The sequence below is a fragment of the Phacochoerus africanus genome, chromosome 2 (assembly GCF_016906955.1).
Source record: "Phacochoerus africanus isolate WHEZ1 chromosome 2, ROS_Pafr_v1, whole genome shotgun sequence".
In the NCBI taxonomy this organism is placed as follows: domain Eukaryota; kingdom Metazoa; phylum Chordata; class Mammalia; order Artiodactyla; family Suidae; genus Phacochoerus; species Phacochoerus africanus.
The window spans coordinates 36935365-36948197 of NC_062545.1; the positions used below are offsets into that span (position 1 = coordinate 36935365).

General features: G+C 34.3%; 1 protein-coding gene across 4 annotated transcripts in view; it reads right to left on the minus strand.

The window, feature by feature from the left end:
• Positions 1–12833, minus strand: part of TRMT11 (tRNA methyltransferase 11 homolog) — a 61395-nt gene that overhangs the window by 32534 nt on the left and 16028 nt on the right. For 3 of the 4 annotated variants that reach the window (XM_047759167.1, XM_047759178.1, XM_047759195.1), the window contains 3 exons: positions 12614–12770; positions 3790–3870; positions 811–975 (listed from right to left, as the gene is read on the minus strand). In XM_047759167.1, coding sequence (XP_047615123.1) covers positions 811–975; positions 3790–3870; positions 12614–12770 — 403 coding nt within the window. The remainder of the gene's footprint in view (positions 1–810; positions 976–3789; positions 3871–12613; positions 12771–12833) is intronic. The other variant, XM_047759187.1, reaches the window with a different exon arrangement.

The following is a 12833-nucleotide window of genomic DNA, read 5'->3' on the forward strand; positions in this document are numbered from 1 at the left end:
AAAAAAATAACTTATTTTTATAAGTACACACAAAGTGAGAGCAAATAATAAGGTAGAATGATAATAAACAGTCACCCAATTTTCATAAGTATATTCATACTGATATTATAATGCCTTGATAATTTTTCTTTTGTTAGATTTGAGATCATCTAAGTTACCAAAGAACTGAAAAGGTCTGAGATGGAAGGGTTGAGATACAGTTTGCCACTATCTACAGATTTACTGTCAAATACTATAGAAAGACAGATCTATCTTAGATAGGATGCCTGAAAGCCTAAGAACTCATGAGGCATGGGAAAACAAGTTCTCCTGCACGTTCCTGAAACCCAGTAGTTCACAGAACCCCACATATCCTGTAACTCCAGAAAGGAGACGCCACTTACAATGGGCACGACAATAACAACAACAAAAAAGCAAACCAAAAAAAATAAAAACACAAAAGCTTACACATAGAGAAAGGTGAGATATCGGAAACTTTCTTCTTTAAAATCTGATACCAAAATTACAAACGATATTTTGGCTCCAGTTGATATACTAACAACCAATTACAGTCAACTATAAAACAAATGAATGTCTTAAAAAAAATCCAAAGAGAAAAAGGGATGACAAGTTATATATAGTTTAAAAAAAACAAAACCACTTAGTTAAATTAGCATTCTGCCCTATATTCATAATTATTTCCTTCTCAAGGGTGAGGGGAAACACTAGTACAGCTGGTTTTTTCTGTTGTACTAATATATTTTATACTTTCAACATAAACGACTTTAAGAAACTAACCCTATTCCTACTTTTGCATAAAAATAAACTTACGATCAGTGATGATTGCATCAAAATATGCGCCCTTCCTCCAGGAAGGTTTAGATGCATCTGAAACCAGGACATCAAGGTAATACTTCTCTAAACCATATTGACGAAGATTTGCCCTAATGTTTTCATCTGGTCCTCTCCATTTCTGGTTTTTCCTACTAGCCTTTCCTGAAGGGAAAGAAAAAATGAAGATAGCACTAACCACATTCATATCTCTCATCACTTAGCTAAAAGTAATGTTTAACATATCTAAGCCTATATTTACTCAAATAAAACTTGCTTTCATTTAAAATCTTAATTTTATTTTACAATTATTTTCACTTTAACTTATTATAAAAAATATTGTGAACACTAAACTGTACTGACACCTAACTGATCTTGTTCTGTATCCTTCCCTATAAAATTGCCTTAAAACAACTGTTCAGTACTTGAGTTCAAAGCACCAGTAAGATACAGAGCGGAACAGAACATGGTCCCTTTCTTCTAGTAGTGCAGAAATACTGATAAACCAGATAAACGGAACAGAAATGGCGAGCGCTAACTTGGGAAATGCAGGAGCTGTGACCGTGAAGAGAGGAGGCAAAAATGGAGACCCAAGAGATGCAAGGTCAAAGTGGGGGCTCAAGGATGGGTTCAAAAGTTTTCATTTAGGAGTCATGAGTGGATGATGATATCATCAATGAAGATCAGAGAAACTAAGAGGAAAAACAAATCTAGGAAGAAAGATGAGATTCATCTGAGATATATCAATCTTGATACACCTTGAGGTTCCTACAAAAAAAGATTTAGAGATATTCAGCAGGTAGTTAGAGGCCAGAATATATACACTTGGGAGATATCAGTATATAAAACTTAAATCAAATCCATAAGGATGAATGACATTTTTCGTTAATGTAGGTGGCAATTACGTGTCTGTTCTATAGTTACTCTTCTTCTATTTTTATAAACTCTTCTGTATTATGACCTACTTCACAATAAAAATGAAACCTAAAACTCAAAAGGAGAAAAATGACATGACTCTGCACAACATGCAGTATGGTAGGTGAAGGGGATGCGGAGAGATGCCTGGAGAAAAGTCACATCCAACCAGACACTGAGGAAAACTCCGGGGCCCTGAGGAAATTGAGATGAAATAGTCAAAGAAATCAAAGGACCACCCATTGTCTGAGGAAACCATGGGAGGCTTTACTAAGGTCAACACTATTGAATACTATAGACCTATGGCTTTGGTAAGAGTTTTCAGTAGGCATAGAAGCCGGAAAATAATGAGCATAAGACAGAGATGAAGAGGAAATAGCAAGTAAATACTAGTATTTTTAAGAAGCACTTTGGCAAAAGGAAGAGGAAAACAAAGCAGTAGCTAGAAGGGCTCCTACAGGATCGATAGAAAAGGTTTTGTGTTTTTAAAATAGAAGAAACTTGGAAATATTCGTGAGTATAGTAACAGATTAGAAACACAGCAATCAGAGGGCAAATCTACCAGCATTTTGGGTAGGCTGTGAGGAAACTCCTCCTCAATCATAATTCTATCCAAGACTAAAAGGGCATCACGTAACTTTTAAACATAACTCTAAAAAATAAAAACTTAAATAAAATATATAGGACAATATCCTTAAAGCAAACGTACTGCTTCTACTAAAAGCAAACTGGAATAATTCTGCTCAGCACTTTGTCTACTCTAACATATTGCAGACAAAGACTATCTTTTTGACTATCTTTTTCTGGTTAGCCCATTTAGACGAACTTTATAAAATGTTACTCTTCTCCATATATTACTAAACTCCTTACAGTCATGGTAGGAAAACAGTTCATTAAATACAATATATCAAATTGCTTCAGTAAAAGAAAATAAAGTATGATAAACTCTCACCTATATAACAATTCACACTGGATGAGAAAAAGGAAAATTATGTTTTATAGACTGATTCTAGTTACAACAATGAAATATCAACATAAATACAACTTCAAAATCAAAGAAACTTTATATTTTTAATTCTATACAGCTATAAAGAAATACTTTCCCAGTTTGATTCAATTTCATCTAGTCACACACTTCATTAACAAAGCTTCTATATTTTAAAGTATTTTCCAAAATTGCCTCAAAAGCAAGCAGATGCTTTTGTCAAGTTACTCCCAGTCTAGTGCAGAATCTTTTTTTTTTTGTCTTTTTTTTGTTGTTGTTGTTGTTGTTATTGTTGTTGCTATTTCTTGGGCCGCTCCCGCGGCATATGGAGGTTCCCAGGCTAGGGGTTGAATCGGAGCTGTAGCCACCGGCCTACGCCAGAGCCACAGCAACGTGGGATCCGAGCCGCATCTGCAACCTACACCACAGCTCACGGCAACGCCGGATAGTTAACCCACTGAGCAAGGGCAGGGACAGAACCCGCAACCTCATGGTTCCTAGTCAGATTCGTTAACCACTGCGCCACGACGGGAACTCCTAGTGCAGAATCTTTAAAGTTACTGTAACCTTAACTGTTTCAAAGATGTTTTGGTCAGTTATAAAATTAAAAACATATATGTTACTCAAAGACTAGAAATTAATTGATTATATACTCAACATATGATTGTTGAATAAAAGAATGGTAATAATTTTTAAGTAGAAACTGTATGCTTTATTAACATGAATATGCTGATTTCAAATGGCTAGTCCCTCTCCTACTTTTCCCAACACTGAAGTTTTACAACCTTACTGATTGCCCACTTCTTCAAAATCTAAGACCAAAAATAGCTCTGAGAGGAGGGCTTTTTCTTATTCATCTTTGTGTTCCCCCAGGAGGTCATTCTGTACACATTAGATCACTTCATAAAAAAAGGATACCCAATGAAGTCTTATTGTTACTAAAATAAGTAAAACTAACCTATATCCTAACTCTGTATTTTTAATATTAAAAATAGATGTATAATATCATATATAACTATTTTAAAGGCACAGTTAGTAAAAGAGCAAAGACCATACCATGGTCTAGAACCACTACTCACCCAAGCCATGAATGGTGTTGTAGTCTATGTCTGTCCCACATACGTATGCACCAAAATGAGCAGATGCTATCAGAAGGCCACCTGAAAAGTCACATAATTGTAATCTGTTAACCAGAAAGTCCCAGGCTCTTACTTTTTCCCCTACTTAATCTGATCTAGATCCTTAGAAACTAGCTGCAGGAAGAGCACCTTAGAATGACACTGGTCCTGGCCATATTTAGCAGCTTCAGAACTGAAGAAACAACCCCCTGAGCTGTGTTCATCACATCAGTCACAAAGCAGGGGATTAACATATGCCCTGGCATTATTATCATAAACAGCACTGCTTAGGGAAAATTATCATTTTCTTGATCAAAATAATATGTATTTAGATATTTTCATCTGATTTTGAGAAACATATACCAAAGCAGTTTGCTCTTTTCTTACAAATGAGCATATAAGACTGCTACAAAAAGAGCTGGCAATAAGTTCTGACAATTGGGCTCAATTCTCACTGAAGTCAGAACTTCAAATAACTTAGAGAGGGCATAATAAATATATAAGACATTAACCCTTACAAAAATTAAAACATAAGGACAAGAAATAGTTACTCCTATAACCAGTGGAATTAATTATCTCATTTTAAACTGTAAATACAAATTTCTAAATAACTATTCAGATATACACAAAAACTGTTAATACAACAAATTTTCTGGGCTGTGATCAAAGAACAAATGTCTCAACACAACTTGATTAGACCAGTTCACATATGAAGAAAAATCCTAATAAAGATTAGAGATTAATGAAACCCTTTAAAATAAAAGGTAATAATACTTTTGCTATTTTAATAATTGTACTTTTTCAGTGAATTTCACTTTTTTTAATCATCCAAATTAAAAACGTTCTTAGTGTTTGGGCAAGTCTTAATAGCTTATACTGTAGAAATGTCTGTCAGTCAAACTGAAATCAGAAATATACAGAAATATACTTTTAAGACTATGCACAAATTTAGATATGGGGAAATAACTAGAGCTCTTTCCACTATATCCTTTCAAAGTGTAGCCTCTAAAATTAAGATGGGTAGTGCCTCCAGAGGGTCAAAATCTATAAATTAGTGGTGTTTCTTCCATAGTCATTTAAAACATAGTTTGGTAACATGTACTTCAAAATACTTTTCTCAATGAAAAATATTGTAACTGACTACTTCCTAGTGGAGCCCTGCATAAGAGAAACAGAAGACTAAAAGTACAGCAGAAACCAAAACCTAGGTTCCCTCATACTAACTACAAAAGGCCATTTGTTTGCAGAGATAAAGTAAGACTTCATAATGCTTAGTCTATAAATGAAACAGTTCATATGCAGGAAAGGTACTGCATGTGATGACTTAAAATACTCACAAAATCACTTCACCCAAAATACAAGGAATTACTACAATTCTGCCAATCAAGGCAGATACTCACCTAGAAGAACTAGTTGTCAAGGGGAACAGAAAAGCTTTCCTGCGCTTCCTTAAACAGAACCTTATCCATTTGGTTAGAGTGAGTTTTGAGAAGACCCAATTTAGAATACATTGCTGAAAGGAGATGAATAATCTGTTAGACTACATCTGTTAGTTAACTCTGTGCCTTTTAAAAGCTTTTCAAGTTTTAAATAAAATCACTATAAATGAGCTTCTCTGAACTGGTCAATGAGTAATCATTGTTAATCATCTAGTTGTTTTTTTTTCTTTTTTTCCAATTAAAATGAAGCATTTCTGCATTTAGTTTTACCTCACTTGGAGTCTCCTTGGAAGCTTTTTGGTGGAAGAAGAAGTGATTTTAAAAAAAAAAAAAAAAAAAAGGAGGGGTGAAGTGTTGAGGGAGGCAGGTAACCTGGCTCAACCTAATTTCTTATGTTATCAAGTGTAAAAATAGCACATATGTGATCTGGACTGGCAATTCAGTGTTTTAATTTCTTATTACTGAAATAATAACCACTTAAAGGTTAGGGTAGTATCTTACAGGCAAAAGGACAAAATAAACTTTGATACAGAAATGAATTTTATGATATAGAAACTAATTTATGATTTTTATCTGTAGAGATTTAGGTGGAAAGTTTTATAAAAGAGTGAAAATGAGAACTGGGCTTTGGTTTTGCTGAAAGAAAACAATGAGAAATAGTGATACTATTTCACCTATGTTATCTTTAAAAAAAAAAAGAAGAAGAAAAAGAACTCTAATAAATTAACCAGCAGCTTGAGCAAAAGGATATTGCCAGAAAACAGAAATTCTACCAAACTATGAGACTCAAGAAAAGAGGACTGCAAAGAGCTGCAGATAAAACGGGGAACCAGAGATTACTACAAAGACCTACAGAGATCCATTATCATTCTCCAAACTTTCTCTTTTCCTCCCCACGGTTTCCTCCCAGAGCTAGGGCTGTGGGTTTCCCAACACCTTGCTCCCTCCCATGTCTATCATTTTGCAATAAGAAAATTTCAAATTTTTACTCCTTTCCATACACCTATGGGCCATTTGAATGTGGAACAGGCCAAGGAGTACACAACAGTCTTCTAGTTGTCTTCTCAATTACTACAGGAGGTGACTCATTTGAGGGGAAAGGGAAAAGGAGCTAGAGCTAACACTACAGAGCTACATCATAAAATCCCACCACAGCATCTATAGCTATCAGCAGACATTTGTACCAATTATTTTCATTATAAACAATCAGAAGTTTACAATTTTAATCCTCAGTTACCTTGACTATTGCCACAATTTGCCAACAGTTACAAATTAGATAGAAATAAGCCAAAGAAGGTCTTGAAAATGAATTCATGGCCAAATGGTTCATCATCGCCATGCAATATTCGCTATATCTAACATCTTTCACCAAAAAGGCACCTAAGTGCTTACTCAAAATAATTAAAAAATGATAATACAGTTCACTAAATGTCTACCATGCATCACACAACTTCCTAAGAATTTCATATACATATTTCCTCAATTAATCCCCCAACGTATTACTTCTTATCATTTTAAAATGATGGAACCAAGGACAAGTTAAGAATCTTGCTGAATGTCATGTAGTAACTGACAGAATTAGGATTAATACTCAAGCTCTTTACTCCTATGGTAGTCAATACCATACCACCTCCTTTAAGGTCAGCAGCAATTGAAGTAAATATTCGCTAGCCTACTACTTAGATAAACAAAAGTAAATTTGTTATTAAACAAATTAAGTAAAGCTGCACACTCAGTTAATAAGAGCTATATACCATTCACAAGTCTTGTATCATATCATTGGCTTGGCTGGCCTGTACCATTATAGATACTCAACATATGCATTCTAATCATTCCTTTAGTGATGCTCATATTAGAACAGCAGTACTTCCTAATTACTGAGCTGACTCACAATATGTATCTTCACCCTTGGGAAAATGGAGATAAACAACTTTCAAAAAAAAAAAAATCTTACTACAATGATAATAAGCGTATTTGCTAAGATGGAAATGAAAGCTTTTCTGCAGCTCATAATGTCATTCAAGACAACAGAGCAGACTGTCAAAAGAAAATGGAAAGGTATTTAGGCAGGAAAAGATTATATCTCTCCTTTCAGTTTCCTAGAAGCTTTCTCACCTACTCTATAACGTTGAGAAAATCACAAGTCATAAGCAGTCTGTGGGTAAAGCAGTTAGGAAACTAATATGTGTTGATTTTGTATCTTTAAAATGGAAAAGGGATTGGATACACTTGAATTTTAAAAAACACTAAAAAAGGAAACAGAAGGAAAAAATATCCAATACTTTGTGAAAAACTATGACTATGGAGGAGGGCACAAGGCTACTTATTTCTCTAATCCTTCAGAAGGTACTACCCATCAAAGACAAAAGGCCCAAGAAAGAGGAAAAAGTACTATTTGGTACTTATTCACAATTACTGGTCATTACCACTTTTAAAACAAAAGCACCAAAAATTAGCTAAAGTCTTAAAGCTATGCTTAACAACAAACAAAAATTATGAAATGTAGTCTAGCAACATCTCTGCAAAGATCTTCCTCTTGCAATTTCCCATTGATGGTCTGAGATATTGCAATTAATGACAAAATATGCTACCCACTCTAAGGAGCTGCCCGCAAGCAAATTAAGGGCAGGTCTCCACACCCCTTACCACACTGAAGGTAGTCAATAGTCAATACCTTGACTGCTATGGAAGTTAACATTTCATAAAATGCTCAGCCTCATTTACATCAAGGGGGAGAAATTTTACCCACACTGGTACCTATTTTTATTTTATTTTATTTTTTTGTCCTTTTTTTTTTTTTTTTTTACCATTTCTAGGGCCACTCCTGCGGCATATGGAGCTTCCCAGGCTAGGCGTCTAATTGGAGCTGTAGCTGCTGGCCTAGGCCACAGCCACAGCAACATGGGATCTGAGCCATGTCTGCAACCTACACCACAGCTCATGGCAACGCCAGATCCTTAACCCACTGAGCAAGGCCAGGGATCAAACCCGCAACCTCATGGTTCCTAGTCGGATTCGTTAACCACTGAGCCACGACGGCAACTCCCTGATACCTATTTTTGAACTTTATGGTCTGGTCTACATGTATGTGTGCACATTAAACACAAACATGCATGTATCTCAAAGAATCACTTCACAGGGAAAGGTTTTAGAAGTCCAAGAACAAGATTAAGAATTAATAGAACATTTAACATTTGGAAAAAGATATATTATATCCATTTTCACAACACAGAAGAAAATAATCTCCAAATGCATCATAGATCTAACAGAAAAAAAAAAAAAAAAACTACTAAAGTACCAGGAGAAAATGTAGCTGCATGTGTCTATAACTTAGATGTAGGGAAAACTTGCCTGGCCAAAAACAAACAAAATTATATGCGAAGTCAAAAGATAAATGGCAAATTGAGAGAAAATATTTTATACATTTGTATATAAAAAAAGGGAAAAGGGGAAAGGGGAACACACAAAGTATTTTTTAAAATGGGAGGTGAGTGGACCAAAAGGTATACAGAAAAATAGGCAAAAGATTTGAAGATAATTCCAAAAAAGTTATAAAACTACACCTTAAAACATAAAAAGTTGTTAGACTTCACTCATAATAAAAGACCTACAAATTATTACTAGATTGAGATAACATTTTCACCCAATGGATTGGCAAGTTTCAAAAGTCTTACAGTATACTCTGCTGGTGGGGCAATAAGGACCCACATATATTGTTAGCAAGAATGCAAAATGGTATAATGGACAGTAATTTGGCAACATTTAACAAACTACATACATGTACACTTTTTAACCTAGCAATCCTAATTCTAGGAATTTACCCTGCAGTTGTAATTCCAACATTATGAAAGTACACTGTGAACAAGATTATTCATTGCAAGCATGATTAGTAACTGTGAAATATGGGAAACTACCTATATTCAAGCTTAGGACATTGAATAATTTACAGTACACATACCCATGAAGTACAACCACAAAAAAGAATAAAGATAGTGAACTAAAAGGAAGTGATTTCCAGGAAATACTGTGAAGTAAAAAAAAGCAAAGTTAAAAGCTACTTTTTGTGTAAGGAAAAAGTGGAAATAAGAAAATGTCTGTATATTTGTGTATCATTATTTAAAAAAAAAACAAAAAACCACAGGAAGAGTCAATTAGAAAACAGAGACGTTGGTTACCTGTAAGTACCTATAAGTAGAAGGGAACAGAATATAAAGAATATGGAAGGGAGTTGAACTTCTCTAAGTATCCCTTCTTTTGTGTTCTGACTTTCAGAACAAATTAATATTCTACATGTTTAAAAATAAAAGTAAACCACAAGAATGTGAAAAGTAAAAAATCTAAAATTGAGGGCAAACTGAAAAAAATGAATTCAACTAATTTTAAATGAAGAGGAAAAAGAAGAAAGCACAGTAAAGAAAGACTTTACTGCCCCTTTTGTGGTAGAGAACTGAATATGTATTCTGAAAACACATCTTTTTATTTATTTTTTTTTGGAAAGTATTTTTAATAGGATATTTTCAGTGGTATAGGAAAGGGAATTTTTAAATTATTTTAGATATACTATAGGAATGAACAAAAGAATAAATATGCTGATGTTGATAGGAACCTGGGTTTTCACTGTGGAAGAAAGTACATGTAACTACGGAATGGGAGTAGGCAAGAAAGAAATCTGTAGGGATAGACTGGAATGTATAGTATACATTAAAAGTCAGATTTCTAAAATATGTATATGTATACATATGAGATGTATATATGTAGGAATATGTGCATGTATATTGCCTATGCATTTACAGCATATTGTGTATATATACACACATGTATTCCCTAGCTTGTCTGCTGAAAGGATCTAGAAACAAAGATACCCAGCACCCAATCTTGGTCCCTAATACAATTCCCCACTAAAAGAAACAAGGATTTCTTGGAGAAGTGACTGATTACAGAGGTTGAGAAGGTAGAAAATGAGCCATAAGTAGGGAGGTATTTGTAAAAAAAAAAAAAAAAAACAAGATAGGAACAGGTCACAAAGACAGATCCAAAGTGAAAAGACTCTCACTAGAAAAATCTGGGACAATTTAAGCAACAAAATAATTAAGGGGGAAAAAATGAATTATAGACCACTAGGAGAAAGAGGGAAGAATCTACTAATTCATATTAATAACGGATAAATGAATAACGTAGGCAAGAAGAAAGACAACAGAATGAATGTCAACTGGTGAACATAAAGGGAGTGCTGAAGATGGAAAACCATCCCTTTGTAACCATCAAAGTCAAGACTGGTTTAAGCAAGAATCATCAGGAGATGCTAAACCTACCAACTAGACAGGGGTGAGGGGTGATTTAGATGGGCAGAACAGAATATTTACATGGTCTGAGTGTGTCTTTGCATAGACTGCCTATTAACTGTAAGGGAAAAAAACAGTAATCATACAGTGAAAAAAAAAAATCGAATACCATCTACCCAGCTGATCAAAGTTAACATTATCAATGGGAGGAAGAAAAGCATCATGTGGGTGCTCCAAGGATACAAAATCACTCAAGTGTGGTCCAGCCAGACCTGAATCTAGAAACATTCCAGATAAAAAATAAAAGGTGAGAGAGTATTCTTCAAAATTACAAGTTTCATGAAAGAAAAAGTAAGGCTTTGGATATATTCCATATCAAGAGATCAGAGAAATAGTCACAACAAAATAAAATACCTGATGCTAGACTAGAAAGGAAAAAAGATGGTATAAGGGATGTCAGTGGATTGGTTAAAAGAAATGGAATACAAACATTAAAGTATTGTGTTAATAGTATAGTTATTAACACTGAATTCTATACTGTAGTTATGTAATTTAAGAAATACATAATGAAGTATTTGAGAGGCAAAGGGATGTAATAAATGCAACTTACTTCCAAATGGTACAGAAAAAAAAATATTGTGCATATAAATATGAGAAAATAAAGGATAAAGCAGATGATGCCAAATGTTAAAAATAGTCTACTCTAGGTCAAGGATATGTAGGTGTTCTTCTATTTTTATTCTTGTAACTTTTCTATAAATTTGGAATTATAAATTTATTTATAAATTTATTTCCTATAAAAATTCAAAGGGGGCACTTAGGACAACAAGGATGGGAAATAAAGGAATAGGTCCTATGTTGGGGGTGGGATATATGGAGGAAATGGTAGAGGGAAGAAGAGAGACTCACTAGTGGATTAGTTCAACAACAAAGGAGATCATTCCATCAGTCAGAAATCTCTTGACCTTGATTCTTTTTGCTCCTAATGATATGTGATTGTATTCCTCAAGTTAGTTTACGGAGTAATAGCAGGCTGGTAGATCCTAATGCAGAGAGAGGCACTCTGTGATGGTAAATAGCTTGAGCTCTGGAGGTAGACTCCTTGAGTTAGAATCTCATGAAGTGTATACCTTGTATAACCTTGGCCAAGTCACTTAACCTCTTTCTATGCCACAATCTCAGGAAGATTTCTTAAAGTACTTCCATTTCAATAGTTTTAAGAATTAAACTAGAAAGTAACATTAGAGTGCAGAGGCAGTACCTGACATGTTTGCTATTCAACACATGGTAGGCACTGCATCATCACTGCTTTCTGAGTTTCTGATGCAAAAAGACCACTACATGGAGAAACTTTAACTGTGTAAAATTTGTTTCCACACAATCTGAATCACAATGAATTTAGCCAGATAAAACTAAATGTGAATACTCCCTAACTACACGCAAGATGGAGAAAAATGGGTTGAAGCAGGAAAATGTCACATCAGAGTCAGATGAAATAAACTTGGAATTTTAGGACTTCCATACAAAGTTACAAGAACATCCAATCAAGTTTTCAGAGAACCCAGGTCATGGCCTTAGCAGCTAAGCTCTAGCCCCACTGATACTTCGTTACTTTTCTTATTTTCAAACTTATGTAGGAACTTCCACAAACCAAATCAAAGATAAGGCACATTAGCCATTTTTCTCCATATAAGTACATAATTAATCAATTTTAAGAGATGAACACAGTTTTAAATTCTGTCACTCACGTCTTTCTCAAGAGTTTTCCCATTTTTTAAAAGTTTTTATTGAAGTATAGTTTCCTATTTAAATAAATTACATAGCTTTACCACACTTCTACAATTATAGTATGTTCCTCTAAGCCCACAAATTCTTTCAGCATCATCTTTGAAGTGGCAAAAGTGTTAAATACTGGCTATTACACAAATACGTGGTTGTCTCTTAGCCACTACCTAGTGATAATTAAGACTATTCTATTTAATCTTTTAGCTAAATATTACTATTACCTTGACTCATATAAACAAGTAACATCTCTACATCGGTTTAACAATTAAATAAAAATACCTGTTCCAACAAAGGGATCAAACACAATATCATTTTCTTTCACTTTTCCATGGTTAGCCATGATGAATGATAAACCAGCATCCATGCTTGTATTTCCAATAAAGTGTCTCTTTTTGACACTGTATGACTGAATAAGCTCTCTCTGTCCATCTGCAATCTAGATCAGAGATACTTTTCAAATTAGTATAAATGCACAGGGCAGATTTAAGATAATCATTTG